This window comes from Eulemur rufifrons, chromosome 6 (genome assembly GCF_041146395.1).
Source record: "Eulemur rufifrons isolate Redbay chromosome 6, OSU_ERuf_1, whole genome shotgun sequence".
Taxonomy (NCBI): Eukaryota; Metazoa; Chordata; class Mammalia; order Primates; family Lemuridae; genus Eulemur; species Eulemur rufifrons.
In genome coordinates, this window is record NC_090988.1 from 100,323,266 (window position 1) to 100,337,247 (window position 13,982).

At 49.8% G+C, this 13,982-nt stretch overlaps 1 protein-coding gene across 1 annotated transcript; it reads left to right on the forward strand.

The window, feature by feature from the left end:
* The first annotated feature begins 43 nt into the window (after positions 1-43).
* Positions 44-12,505, forward strand: MRPL21 (mitochondrial ribosomal protein L21). The gene is made up of 7 exons (XM_069471724.1): positions 44-201; positions 4,431-4,488; positions 7,230-7,315; positions 8,575-8,738; positions 10,886-10,938; positions 11,478-11,581; positions 12,388-12,505. Exons 1-7 carry the CDS (start codon positions 102-104, stop codon positions 12,450-12,452), a joined length of 630 nt encoding a protein of 209 aa, XP_069327825.1. The 5' UTR covers positions 44-101; the 3' UTR covers positions 12,453-12,505.
* Positions 12,506-13,982: the final 1,477 nt, after the last annotated feature.

The following is a 13,982-nucleotide window of genomic DNA, read 5'->3' on the forward strand; positions in this document are numbered from 1 at the left end:
CGCCGGGCTGGTGTTCCCCACGAACCAGTGTTCCCCGCCGGGCTGGTGCGTCGACGCACTACGTCCCCGCTGCTTCCGCTTCCGGCCAAGGCTGCGGGAAGATGGCGGCGGCCGTGGCTGTATCTGCTCTGACGGTCACTTTCGGGCGGCTGGTGTCCTCGTGCGGCCGCAGCATCCTGAGAACGTCAGGACCCGGAGTAGGTGAGACCCGAGCCTCGGGGTGAAGGGAGGATGCGGGATGAGCAGTGCTCCCTGCGGTCCCGCCACATGTGTGTGGATCTCGCCTGGTGCCTCTCTTGATTGCGTTTGTGGTGAATATAACATGGGTTTTGGAGTCGGGGAACCTGGGTCCTGTCAAGCCCCTCCCATATGTACCCTGGCTCGGTCTCTGCCTTCAGTTAGTTCCTTCAATTAGTAGCGTAAATACTGACGATAGCCTTTCAACTTCTGTATAGGCCCTGTGTCATGAGGGAGCAAACTAATGTTCAGAGGTGTTAGCTAACTTGCCCAGGGTCACACAGGGAGGAAATGAGAGGAGTGATTCAGACGCACCTCCGTCCGCCTCCAAAGCCCCTGCTTGCGCCATTGCCCCAGGCTGCAAGCCACTCTCTGAAAAATGTCCTCATCTGAAAAATAGTGATGAATATCCTTGTCTAATCCTAACTAATTCAGCAAAAACAACAGCTGTATGTGAGGCATTGGATGGTTTTGAGGCCCAAAAAAGGTTATGTTTGTCAAAAACTCTGTAAATCTTTGCTCAAAAATGGTTGAAGTGATTGTGTGGGGGAGTGTTCATGCCCTAAAATTGGGTCTCACCTGTCACCCTAACCTGAAAAAAAGGGAGAGGTCTAACTGTATATTTGATGCTATTAAAAAATTGTTCCTCTTTTTTAAGTTTGAGAATGATGTTATGGTTGTGTTTTTTAAAAATTATTCTGAGTCATGAAAAGACACGGAGGAAACCTATATGCGTGTTACTAAGTGAAAGAAGCCAATCTGAAAAGGCTTCATACTGTATGATTCCCACTGTGTGACATTCTGGAAAAGGCAAAACTATGGAGACAGTAAAAAAAAAAAAAAAAAAAAAAGAAAGAAAAAAATTAGGGGCTAGGTTGTTGGGGAGGAAAGGATGAATAAGTGGAGCACAAAAGATTTTTAGGGCAACTATTCTGATATTATGGTGGATCTATAGAATGTACAACCCCAAGAGTGAACCAAAGTAAATTATGGACTTCAGCAAATGTACCACTCTGGTGGGGGATGCAGATAGTTGGGCGGGCTGTGGGGGCTGGGGGCAGGGGATACATGGGAATTTTCTGTACCTTCTACTCCATTTTGCTGTGAACCCAAAACTACTCGAAAAAATAAAGTCCATTAAAAATAATAATAATTGCAGAGTTGGGCCAGAGGTGGTGTAGATGACAAGATTGGCCATGAGACAGCTGTCGAACCTAGGGAGGGATAATTGAGTGTTTGATATTCGGTTCTCTTTACTTTTGTATGCTTGACATTTTCCATAATAAAACTTGGGTTTAAGTAGGCAGGGAAGTTTTTACAAAAGCAGTGGGACTTACTCCATTCTACCAACATAAAACCACCCTCCAGTGCAGACCAACATTTGAAGAGAGAAAGATACAAAGTGAAATGAGTACAGAGAAGGTGACCAAAATGGTGAGTAGGCGAGGCCTTGAAGCATGAGTAAAGGAGACAAGAAGGAAAGACACAATCACCAGGATGATCCTGTGGGAGAGGAGAGAACTCATTTGTTCCCTGTAGGCGCAAGGCCAAAGTTAGAAGCAGATCGGGTGCAGAACGGGTGCAGAAAATTGATAACTGGGTTGTTGTTTTTTTTTTTTTTAGGCAGAGTCTCACTCTGTTGCCCTGGCTAGAGTGCCGTGGTGTCAGCCTAGTTCACAGCAACCTCAAACTCCTGGGCTCAAGCGATCCTCCTGCCTCAGTCCCTTGAGTAGCTGGGACTACAGGCATGCACCATCATGCCTGACTAATTTTTTTTTTTTCTATTTTTAGTAGAGACGGGGTCTCGCTCTTGGTCAGGCTGGTCTCAAACTCCTGCTCTCAAGCGATCTTCCCACCTTGGCCTCCCAGAATGCTAGGATCACAGGCATGCGCCACCATGTCCAGCCTTCTAACTGAGATTTTGACAGTGGGGTGACTTCCAAGAGAGATGCTGAGTTCCCAATCACTGGAGTGTTCCAACAGAGGCTTAGTAGAATAAATTTTGTTCATTCACCATTTGTTGAGCACCTGTCTAGGGGTGAAGATACATTAGTAATAAATACAAAACCATAATCCCTGCTTTTAATGAAGCTAACATTCTGATGGGGGAGGGAATGTTCAGAGAAACAGGCAATTTTTTAAGATAAGCAAATTATGTAGTATGTTAGAAGCCAATAAGTCTTACGGAGAAAAGGAGACATGAGTTGGGAGGGGGAGATACCATTTTCAATAGGATGGCCAAGAAAAACCTCTCTACTGAGATGGTGTTTTAATGGAGACCCAAAGGACGTGAGGGAATTAGCTTTGCAGGTACCTGGCAAAGCGGGAGAGTTTCCAGGTGAAGAATAGCCCAAGCAGGCCAAGTACAGTGGCTCGCCCCTGTACTTCCAGCACTTTGGAAGGCTGAGGTGGGAGGATCACTTCAGGTCAGGAGTTCGAGTCCAGCCTGAGCAACATAGCAAGACCCCTCTCTCTACCAAAAAAATAATAGCCAAGGCTTAGGCTCCAACGCAGGTGTGAGCCTGGTGTATTCTAGGAATATCAAGGAAATACTTGAATATCAAAGAATGGCAGGTGCAAGAGTGAAGAAGGGGGAGAGCATGAAAGATGGATTCAGAGACAGGAGGGGGTCGCATTTTCCCCCTGCCCTAAAGGCCACTGTAAGGACTTTGGCTTTTTCTCTGAATGAAATGGGAAGTTCTTGGAGGATTTCAGCAAAACGGCGACATGATCTAAGTTTTAACAGAATCGGTCTAGCTGCTGTGCGTGGAAAGGAGGCAAGGGTGAGAGCAGGGTGTTAGTGATAACCCAGGCAAGAGGTGACAGCTTGGATGACTTAAATGGTTAGATTCGGGATCCCTTGAAGGGAGAGCCAGCAGGGTTTGTTGGTGGGTTGGCTGAGGGGTGTGAGAGAGAAAGAGCAAAAGTGACAGAGTTCTGGGGCTTGAGCAGCAGGCAGGCTGAGGTTGCCACTGTGTGAGATGGGGAGGCGCGTGGGAGAAGCAGGCAGGGGAGAGACCAGGAGCCTTTGTAGGTTTGAGTGCCTGCCAGACACACAAGTGGCAATGGTACGTAGACCACTGGACGTGCAAGGCCAGGAGGGAGGTCCTGGCTGGGGTGTAAGCTTGGCAGTCCCCAGCAGACAGGGATTGTTTAAATCCATCCAGCCAGATGCAAGCCCCAGAGGAATGGCCGGAGGTAGGGACGAGGGAAAGTTCGAGGGCTGAGCCCCAGGCACCCAAATGGAAGCGGAGAAACCAGCCAAGGAGAGGAGAATGGGGAGCCTCTGTTCATGGGTGAATTTAAAAGGGTAAATTTTATGGCATGTAAATTATAGTTCAATTTTTTTTAATTATTAAGAAATTTGTTGTCTGCTTTTTGCACCTAAATACTGTGCAAAAAGTATTTCTGAGCCTCTCTCTTCTCAGTAGACTGTGAATGTCTTTGTCACTTGGTGTATTAAGCATCTACTGCTACATAGCAATTAACCCAAAATTTAGCAGCTATAGACAATAAGCATTTGTTACCTCTTACTGTTTCTGAGGGTAAGTATGGGAGCAGCTTAGCTGGGCAGTCCTGGCCCAGGGTCTGTCGTTAGATCACAGTCAGGCATGTCTGCAGGGCTGCAGTTTTCTTCAGACTCCCTCAGGGCTGGAGAACACACTCACAAGCTCACTGCCTGGGTTTGGCCAGAGGCCCAGTTCCTTACCACGTGGGCCTCTCCGCAGGGCCGTTCACAGCACAGCAGCTCCTACAGCTGGACATCAGAGAGAGGAGCAGGCGTGGGCACAACGAAGTCGTGGTCTTTTATAATCTGTCTCGAGAGTGATGCACCATGGCTTCTGCCGCAAGCCATTGAATGCAAAGAGCAACCTATGGGAGGGACAACAAGGCGAGAACACCAGGAGGCAGGACTTACCAGGCCACCTTGGAGACTGCTCCCACACCGGGGCACAGAACAGGGTCTGAACCTACTGGGCACTTGATCAAGGAATGAGTTAATGGGTGGGTGATTCTGGTCTTAGGTGCTTTTAGATGCTGTGCTGAACATATCTCAACACGCATAACTCATAAGTAATATTTTAGTTTTGTCCACCTAGATTTTTCTGTTGGCAAGTTGTGAAGTGGTCTAAACCAGAAGCCAGTTGTGCATTTTGTGGTGGTAATTCCCCATGTTTCTCTTGTTCCCTCAGCTTCCTTTTGGTCTGCTTCTCGAAGATTCAGTTCACAGAGCACTTCATCTCCACAAAGGTAATATCAAAATGTGGGTTTTGGTGACTCTTTTCCTTTCATTTGTAGAACTGTCTTTCTAAGGTCAAAACTTCCTCAGCCACTCGTAGTGGTGTTCCCCTGTAGTCCCATCTACTGGGGAGGCTGAGGCAGGAGGATCGCTTGAGCCCAGGAGTTCAAGGCTGCAGTGAGCTATGGTCATGCCATTGTACTGCAGCATGGGCAACAGAGCAAGACCCTGTCTGTATTAGAAAACAAAAAAAAGTCAGAACTTCCTCATTTGAGTTTTCAAGAATGTTTTTACGTTTTCTCTTAACTTCTTTGACAGTGTTTTTCTCAGATCCTTAAAATATAGACAGAACTGCAGTAGTCCAAAGAGAAAGACATAGGCCATATATCTTCTCTGCCTTTTGTTACAGAGAATCTTTGACGCCTAATTCAAGATTTCTAACCGGGAAGGTTGTGTCAGAATCTCTGGGAACTCATTTAATTTGAAAAAGCACATTCTGTGTTAAAATTTTATACTAAGAGGAAAATTTTTGTAAGTATTATAAACTGCAGAAAGTAAACTTTGACAAAATCCCACTCCCTGGTAGGAAATACAGGGCCAGTACAAGGTACAGGTTACCTGTAGGGAAGCCCCAGGTGGGATCCCAGCCCACCCCTCGCTGCCTGGGACACTGAGCTTCTGCAAGATGGAAGGAGTGTCAGCTTCTCTCTCCACGGGTTGGGTGAGAATTAAGTAAATGTTTCCTTTTAAAGATCTTAGAGCGGTGCCAGGCACGCAGTAAGCACCGGCATCGGCTGCCGTTACTGCGACACCAGGGATTCTTGGCAGCGGGGAGATACAGGAGTCTTTTTTTTGTGTCTCAAAAGAAGTTGAACAACTGAATCTGAATACAGGAAGAAGTCATAAATGAGCATTTTACTAGATTGGGCTTATTTTTTTTTCTATGTGAAAGCTTATGCCCACCCTGCCAGGGTCCAACTTTCCCATTTTTGTTCTTTTCACACTGGGCATGGCCAGACCCAGTTGAGGAGACGAGACGTCAAACAGCTCAGAGACTTGTTGTAGAGAGCAGCGTCTTCCTCCTCCTCGCCCCTCAAGGGCGGTGCCAGACCACGGGTTCAGGTTTCTAGGAGCTCTGAGGCTCAGCGCGGTGGGAAAGCATCCGTCTTTCGCAGACGTGCGTGCGCAGCGCTTCTCCCGTGCGCCAGCAAGTAGGGCGCGCGGACCCGGGCCTCGGTGTGGACGTCTGCACATTTTCCTTACATTGCAACTCTTACTTTATCTTTCCTCATGCAACCCTGGAGTAGAAAAACTGAAATTTTGCTTTCTGGTGGCAGCAACAACAAAAGCTTAAAAACTGTTCTGGATAATTTGATTTGGACTCTACGTACTCCTCCCGCTTTGTAGACAGCAGGAAGTCAGGAAGACCCCACCTTCTTCTTTTGACTCCAGGCTCCCCCTTTGCCGTCCCTCCCCTCCCCTTCTCCCTCCACCACCTCCACCCACCTGAGGCCCAGCGGGGGAGGGCCATGGGGAGAGTTACTGAAATGACGACTTGCCTGCACTGAGCTTGGCATCCCTGAGTGTGGGGAGGTGACGCGCACAGATGATCCCAGGACAGGACAGGTCGTGGCAACACTGCTTCTGCTCTGGGGACTGAGCACTGACAGAATCCCCACTCTGCTGGGGCCTGCCAGGAATATTATTCCTCGTCCCTCTCCGGCCCTGTAAGGCAGGTGCTTGTGTTCCAATTTTCTCAGCTAGAGACACCAAGACACAGTCATCAGTGGCAGAGCTGGGGTTCACACCCAGGTCTCCCCAGCTCCTGTCTGGGCATGAAGAATAGGGACCTACCTGGAAGGAGCTGGAGGTGGGGCGCTGACAGGGGAGGGAGGAGAGCAGGGCAAGATCCTGTGTGGGACTCGGGTGGGGAAGGGTGATTGGAGCCATACTGCAGGGTGTTCAGGAGCCACGCTGGGGAGGCAGGAGAGCTGCTCGCCCTGTGTCGTGTCTTGTAGGGAAAGTGGAGGGAGGGGTTGAACATTTCATCCTGTACCTCTAAGAGTAAATGTGCCCTGAGGACACTAACAGAGTCCAGCCTTCTGCGTGGGCCACCCCAGGACTGAGAGTTCTTCCAAGGAGGCCTCTTCTGGAACAGAATGCTGAGGAGTCTGGTTTTGATTATTGAACGATTAGCTATTGCTTATTGAAATACATTGCAGTTTTAAGAGGGCATGTGGGAGCCTGTCCTCAGGATCACACCAGAGAGGTGGGGTCTGTCCTGGAGAGTGAGTATTGGCAGGGTGCAGTGACACACACCTGCAGTCCCAGCTACTTGGGAGGCTGAGGCAGGAGAATCACTTGAGTCCAGGAGTTTGAGACCCTGTCTCTAAAAAAAATAATAATAATTTTTTTTTTTTTAAAAAAGAGTGGGGGGCGGGGAGAAAAAAAAAACGAAAAAAAAAAAAAAAAAGAGTGAATGTTAGTGCTGCCCAGAATCCCTTACCATGGAGATAGCAAGCTTACACATGCACACACACGTGCATGCACACAGCCAGGGCCCCTCCCAGCAGTCGGGCCTTTCCTGTGAATGTGAGTGCCACTGTTCTAGCAGGTGACCTGAGGATGCAGATCCGAGTCAGGGACTGGGTAGACCTCCGTCCTTCCTGACACTGTGCACAGCCATTTCTTAGGGATTGTGAGCTGCCTTTTCACGTGTGTGGGACATGCATGTATTAAATGTTTTTCACAGATACGTTGCTAAAACATCCCTGAGTTCACCACCGTGGCCAGAAGTTGTCCTGCCAGACCCAGCTGAGGAGACCAGACACCACGCAGGTAAAAGACTTCCCTGGGAGACAGACCAGAGGGCAGTGCCGCCCCCCACCCTGGTCACCAACAAAGGTGGGCACCAGGCCACAGAGCAAGGATGTCCCCTTTCCAGGAGCTCCTAGACACAGCAGTGTGAGCACTCATGTACATTTTTGCCAATTAACACCAAAATTTAAAGTGCTTATTCATTTAATACACACTCCTTCAGTGCCCTCCCCCCAGCCCCTTGCTGCAGGCAGGTGCCTGGGTGAGGGAAGGGGGCGCTTGGTCCGTCTCTTGTCGCCCATCCTGAGTAGAAACATGGGGTTCGGGGACAGTTCTTCCCAGTCGGAAGAACAATTAAGCCCAATTATGAACAGAAGCTGGTGCCTCGCCGACTGTTGGAGAAACATGCAGGGGTGTCAGGAATCATTTCAACCTGTGCATGTGTCCTGAGAAGGGACAGCATGGCCAGCCACTGTTGCCATGATCCTCACTTTTCCAAAAAGCTAGAAATCTAGCTGTTGCGTGGAATCTCCTAGTATTTTAAAATACTGTTTCAGAAACTTTGCAAGATAAATACACCGAGACTTCCGTCCTCTGCCAGGTGCAGCTTCTGGTCTGGGCTCCTATACCAGGGCAGAAACTGTGTCGTGTTCATTCTGTACCCAGCCCTAGGCCAGGCCGGCGGGGCGGTGGTCAGTAGGTGCTGTTCAGAGTAAATGGTGCAGGGCATGGGGGATCGTTACCTGCGCCAGGGCAGTGGTGGCCGACGCAGAGCACTGAGCCCGAGTGAAAGAGGCGTGCAGACAGAATCCATGCAGCCCGTGGACACGTGACTCTAGGTGGTCCTCATTACAAAAGGCCTCTGCTTTCACTTCCCAGTGCTCATGCCCCCGGCCTCTGGCTTCTTAGTCATAAAGAATGCGATTAAACAGGGTGGAGGTTTTTGCCCAGAGCCACAGAAACGGAGCCAGGCATGCTAGGTGTTCAGGCCAGAGAACTGCAGAAGGTGGTTTGGACGTTCTGTGAAGTCTGGGGAAGCTTCCGTCCTTAAAAGCCCCGTGTGCCGAGGTGCCTGTGCTCCTGGGAACTACAGATTGACCCTGAGCCTGGTGCCTGTACCTGCAGGATGGGCCAGCAAGGGCTGGGTGGCCATCAGTGAGGTGTCCCCAAGGGGTAAGCTGTCACGGGCCCCTCCTCTGGCAGCTCCATGGCACACCGCAGTAGGGGAGAGTGGGGTGGGGAGCAGCCGTGGGTGACTGCCCAGCCGCCTTTCCCCACAGAGGTCGTGGGGAAGGTGAACGAGCTCATCGCCACCGGGCAGTATGGCAGGCTCTTTGCTGTGGTGCACTTTGCTGGCCACCAGTGGAAGGTGACCTCTGAAGACCTGATCTTAGTTGAAAATGGACCAGACATTGCATGTGGAGACAGGATTCGACTGGAGAAGGTGAGACCACTGAGTCGCTTGTATATTCAGGGACTCGGCCACCACATGTACAGTCTTCATGCCTCAGTCCATCACTGAGGAAGTTTCTTCTAGTCTGGGGCATAGGCCAGCAAAGCCAGGGCTCAGAAGGCACGGGAGGGAAAGAGTGGGCACTGGCTGCGTCGGAGGGCAGGGCCAGGGCAGAGCACCCGGCCCAGTAGGTTGTTTCCTTAGAGGGAGGGAGACAGCACATCTCTCTGAGGATAAAAACACGTGTCTCAGGCCAGGTGCAGTGGCTCAGGCCTATAAACCTGGCACTACAGGAGGCCAAGGCAGGAGGATCACTTGAGCCCAAGAGTTCAAGACCAGCCTGAGCAACATAGCAAGACCCTGTCTCTACAAAAACTAGAAAAATTATCCGGATGTGGTGGTGCGCACCTGTCATCCCAGCTACTTGGGAGGCTGAGGCAGGAGGGTTGCTTGAGCCCAGGAGTTTGAGATTACAGTGAGCTATGATGATGCCACTGTACTCCAGCCTAGGCAACAGAGTGAGACCCTGTCTCAAAAAAAAAAAAAAAAAAAAAATGTGTCTTTATTGCTTCACCTTACAATCTCATGAATGTATTCCCATGGAAAAATGTTTGATTGCAGATACAATAAAAATCCCAGTCGAGCATGTGGTAAGTTTTCAAGCCCACATTTAAGGGGAAAATGTGTCAAGTTTCTGCAAAAACACCACCATTAGATTTGATGGCTGCTGCTGCTGTTTTTAAACACTAAGGACTGGTTTACAGGCAGTCCCCTGGGTGCTGCGGATAATTTTTTCTTTTATAATTTAATTAGCAATGTAATATAATCTAAGATATATGATTTTCCTTGTTAATTGAAACTCCTCCTCCTTTGTGAATGTAGATCTTTGCATATTTACACCAAGAAGAACATGAAGCTCTGTTTCTCGGATCATCTGACCTTGACACCTTTGCTCAGAGCCAAACTAATTAATTTAACAAAACTGGCAAAGCTCTCTTCTCCTTAATGACATCAGGGACTCTGTCATAAGCTCTTGAGCAAGAGCACATTTATTTTCTTATGTTTAAAATGAGTATTTGTAGACATTAATTTTATTATTTTTCAGTATCTAATATAAATGTCCACTTAGATTGTTATAAAATATACTTTGTCTTTAGACATTTAAGTTTAGTATGATTAGATTTTTTTTCTTATCAGTAAAATTAAAGGCAATCTTCCCATATCTAATAAAAACACTGTTGCACTTGGAAGGTAACGGTGTCTTCATCTGTGGCCACGCTTAGTGTCACAGTTTCCCTAGATTGAGAATGGTTGCCTGACCGTTAAGAATTTTGCAGTCATTAAAAGAATACAATTACACCTAAATCATTCACTATTAAAAGTATTGTCAACTGCTTGAAGAGACACTGTGGTATGATTTGTGCATTTTCTCTCTGTACATTACATTTCAATAAAAAGCTTTAAGTCACAGGGTGTTTTTGTTTTGCTTTGTTTTGTTTTATTTTATTTTGTTTTTCAGACAGAATCTCACTCTGTTGCCGAGGCTAGAGTGAGCGCCATGGCATCAGCCTGGCTCACAGCAACCTCAAACTCCTGGACTCAATGAGCGATCCTCCTGCCTCAGCCTCCTGAGTAGCTGGGATTATAGGCGCTCACCACCACACCCAGCTAATTTTTTCTATTTTTAGCAGAGACAGGGTCTTGCTCTTGCTCAGGCTGGTCTTGAACTCCTGAGCTCAAGCGATCCTCCCACCTCGGCCTCCCAGAGTGCTAGGATTATAGGCCTGAGCCACGGCACCCCTCCCAAGTCACAGTTTATATAAGAGGTTAATAGTTACCTCTTGTAGAATCATGGCATCAAATAATGAAGTTTCCCATCTCCTTTCTGTAACAGTCTGGAGTGTGTACCTAAGATAGGTACACACATTGCTGTGCAGTGCCATTGCATTATAGGCTCACGCCTCAATTATTTCATGTTAAAGGAATAATTAGATAGCAGATGAATGATGTTTTCATTCTCAGGTAACCCATATCTTTCTCATTTTGCATTGTGTTCTCATTGCTACCTCTTCTTAGCAACTTTTATATTCTTTATTGTAATAAGCCAATGATTACATGTGCCTGTTTAATTTTTTCAGGTCCTGTTGGTTGGGGCTGAGAACTTCACGCTACTTGGCAAGCCACTCCTTGGGTAACGCACTGTTAAGTGTCGGTCCTGGTCTCGGGCCCCGGGGCCGAGCGTGCATAAGGTGGACACGGCACAGTTAGGCCAGGTGGAGGGGGTTACGTTTATAGTCACTGCCGTCACTGAGCACAGGTTTATACCTATCGTAGTGGATGTTTGGTGTCCCATGAGAAAGAACATCCTGACCAAGTTATCAGTCTGTTACTATTAATAATTCATTACAGTGTGGCCCTTTTAAGATGCGCTCACAGACTCCACTGAACTGTTCTTTGTTACACTTTTTTTTTTTTCACTCTGTCACCCGGGCTGGAGCACAGTGGCATCATGAGAGCTCACTGCAACCTCAAACTCCTGGGCCTAAGCAGTCCTCCCACCTTGGCCTCCTAGCTGGCCGGGATTGCAGGCGTGAGCCACCGCACTCAACCTGGCAGGTTACTTTTATAATCAGCGAAAAAGAAAGTAGACCCTCATTTTAGAAACTCTCACCTTAGGCATTTGTAAAATTGAAAAATAAGAAGGTCCATCATTGTTTTCCTTCCTTCTAGAAAGGATCTTGTTCGAATAGAAGCCACAGTCATTGAAAAGACAGAATCATGGCCAAAAATCAATATGAAATTTAGGAAGAGGAAAAACTACAGGAAGAAAAGAAGTAAGTTGGACAAAGTCCTGCTGGCACTGTGCCCCGGGGTGCAGGTGTGTCGGCTGCGTGCGGGTCACCGGCAGGGCGCAGGTGGGGCTCAGGGGAGGGGCCCCGGCAGGTCTCAGTGCAGCTGCCCCTGCTCACTCCACCCTCGTTCGGGAGGGGACACGTGATGGAGCCTGGCCTCACGCTCTTTCTCCTCAACTGGCCACACCTGACCTGCTCTGTTCTAACTCGGGTCACCTGCCCCTGCCCCAAAGCAGCAGTTAATCCACGAGTAGGTCTGGTCCCATCCTTACAGGAGCCTCCACTGAAGACAGTCCCCACAGTGGGGGCGCCTCAAGGACGGGACCCCACAGGGCCACACACACAAGTGAACAGCTGCAGAATCCTGTGTCACAGCTTAGTTACAACAGCAATTGCTGGGCTAAACTACCAGTTGTGTGGTGTAATTAAATGTACCTGGAACAGCAGCATTTGCTGTCACCTTAGAATCAGTTTGGTAGGAGAACATCTGTATCTTCTGACACTTCCAGGTGGCCTCCAGGTAAGTCAGGTGGGGCCGAGGTGAGATGCCAGCACAGGGCACTCCTGGCCACAAGGCCAGTGGTGGTCCGGCCTCTGCAAGTGCTGACGGAGCCAGTGAGGCCATCAGCACACACCACGGAACAGACATGGGCGTGTGGGACACGGGGCATGGTCGAGGGCCCGTGCCACCTGGGAGTGGCAGAGCCAGCAGCTTTGGGAGCCCCTCTCTGTAGCTGTGAGCGGTGCTCAGACTATGTCAAGCCTGCGATGATGTCCTCTCTTTTCAGTCATTGTGACCCCACAGATCGTCCTCCGGATAAACACCATTGAGATCGCTCCGGGTTTGTTGTGATCGCCGAGCTAGTATTTACAGAAATGAAAAAATAAATTCCTGTTTTCCAAGGAGACTGAGTCTCTGTGTTCTGATTTTAAAAGCCGTGCGTGTCTGTTCTAACTTGTCTGAAACAACGTGTCCGTAAGCAACTGCCTCCCTGAGCCAGAGAAAATAAGACCTTGGGAAGAAGGGCAAGCATGGCCTCCTGGGGCCGCAGCCTGGGGGCTGCTGGGAGAGGCCAGTAGTATTCTTGGCAGCCTCCCGCAGGGCCGGAGGGGCAGGTGAGGGCACAGCTGGGACACTGGAGCTGACATCAACAGAGGCGCAGCCGCGATTCCATGAAATGAACAAAGACGTGAGCAAATTCCACCTCTGGATAATCAAAACACACCTGTTTTCAGCCGTTCGCTTTTCTGAAAGCTGGAGCTCAGGGCAGGCGGCCTATGCCCAGCGCCCCTGCCTGTGCCCTTTGCTCCACTTGGCAGAGCTGGCAAGGCGGCTGTGGGAGGGCACAGCACTTTCTGGGAGCTCCACATGCCAGCCCCAGGGGCCGAGCAGAGGGCCTGGGGAGCCCGCCTTGATCCTGAAAGGGGCAGACAGTCCCGGGGGCGGGGGCTGCTCGCTCTGCGGGGGTGGCTAGGGCAGCAAGGGGAGGACATGCTGGAAGCTAATCCAGGTAAGAAGGGACAGGGCCTGGAGCCAGAATGGCCAAGGGAACCAACAAAGAGGGAAGGACGTGAGGTCTGGGCACAAAGGGGCTCAGACGACCCCAGGACCTCAGTGTGGTTCATTCATGGAGACAGGGCCGTCCTCCAAAAGAAGTTAGGGCTGTTGGATGACATGACGTCTCTAATCAAACTGGTAAACAATTCCCTCTGCGTGTTTCCCAAGAGTCACATGGGATAGCCCTGAGATCTGGAACGAGGACAGGAAGACCACCGTGGCCAGGGCCCTTCCCCTCCGGTGCCGGCAGCCCTGGCTCCCCGGTCGTGTGCTCCGCGTGCAGCAGGGGGCGCTGCACCTGCCCGCCTGTGGTCCCCAGGCAGCCTGGATGTGGAGGGGGGTGATCCTGAGGGGCCTCCAGGACCCTGTTGGTTGTGGGATGTGGGAGTAGGGAGGGTGGCGGGACGGAACCTCACAACGTGGACTGCTCACATCTCTAATGCGGCCGTGGTGCGGCCACATCTGGAAGTTTCAATAAATGTCTCCAGAGTCACAGGGCCTGGCATTGTCCCTCACCCAGCCCTTCTCTCGGGTTCTGCCAGCACCCTCCGGTGTGGTGGCTGTTTCATGTGCAGGTCAGGGAAGGCTGAAGGCAGGAATCACGTTCCACATTCTTTGACTTAGACACATCCATATTTCTTACGACATTTGAAACTTAGATTCTGAAAACGTCTGGTGTGGTCAGGCGGTTCAGTTTGGCGGTTGTGTGTGTGAGCTCTGGAGCCAGCCAGACCTGAGGGGAGTCCCAGACCCGCCCCCAGTGAGTTGTGTGTGATCTTGAGCAAGTCACCCAATCCCTGAGCCTCAACCTCCTCATCTGCCAAG

Bases quoted from the DNA above. Each gene is read 5' to 3' on its own strand.
- MRPL21 (XM_069471724.1), top strand. From the start codon at position 102: ATGGCGGCGGCCGTGGCTGTATCTGCTCTGACGGTCACTTTCGGGCGG. The intron at 4,489-7,229 runs GTAATATCAAAA...TGTTTTTCACAG, and splicing joins AGCACTTCATCTCCACAAAG to ATACGTTGCTAAAACATCCC. The intron at 11,582-12,387 runs GTAAGTTGGACA...CTCTCTTTTCAG, and splicing joins AAACTACAGGAAGAAAAGAA to TCATTGTGACCCCACAGATC.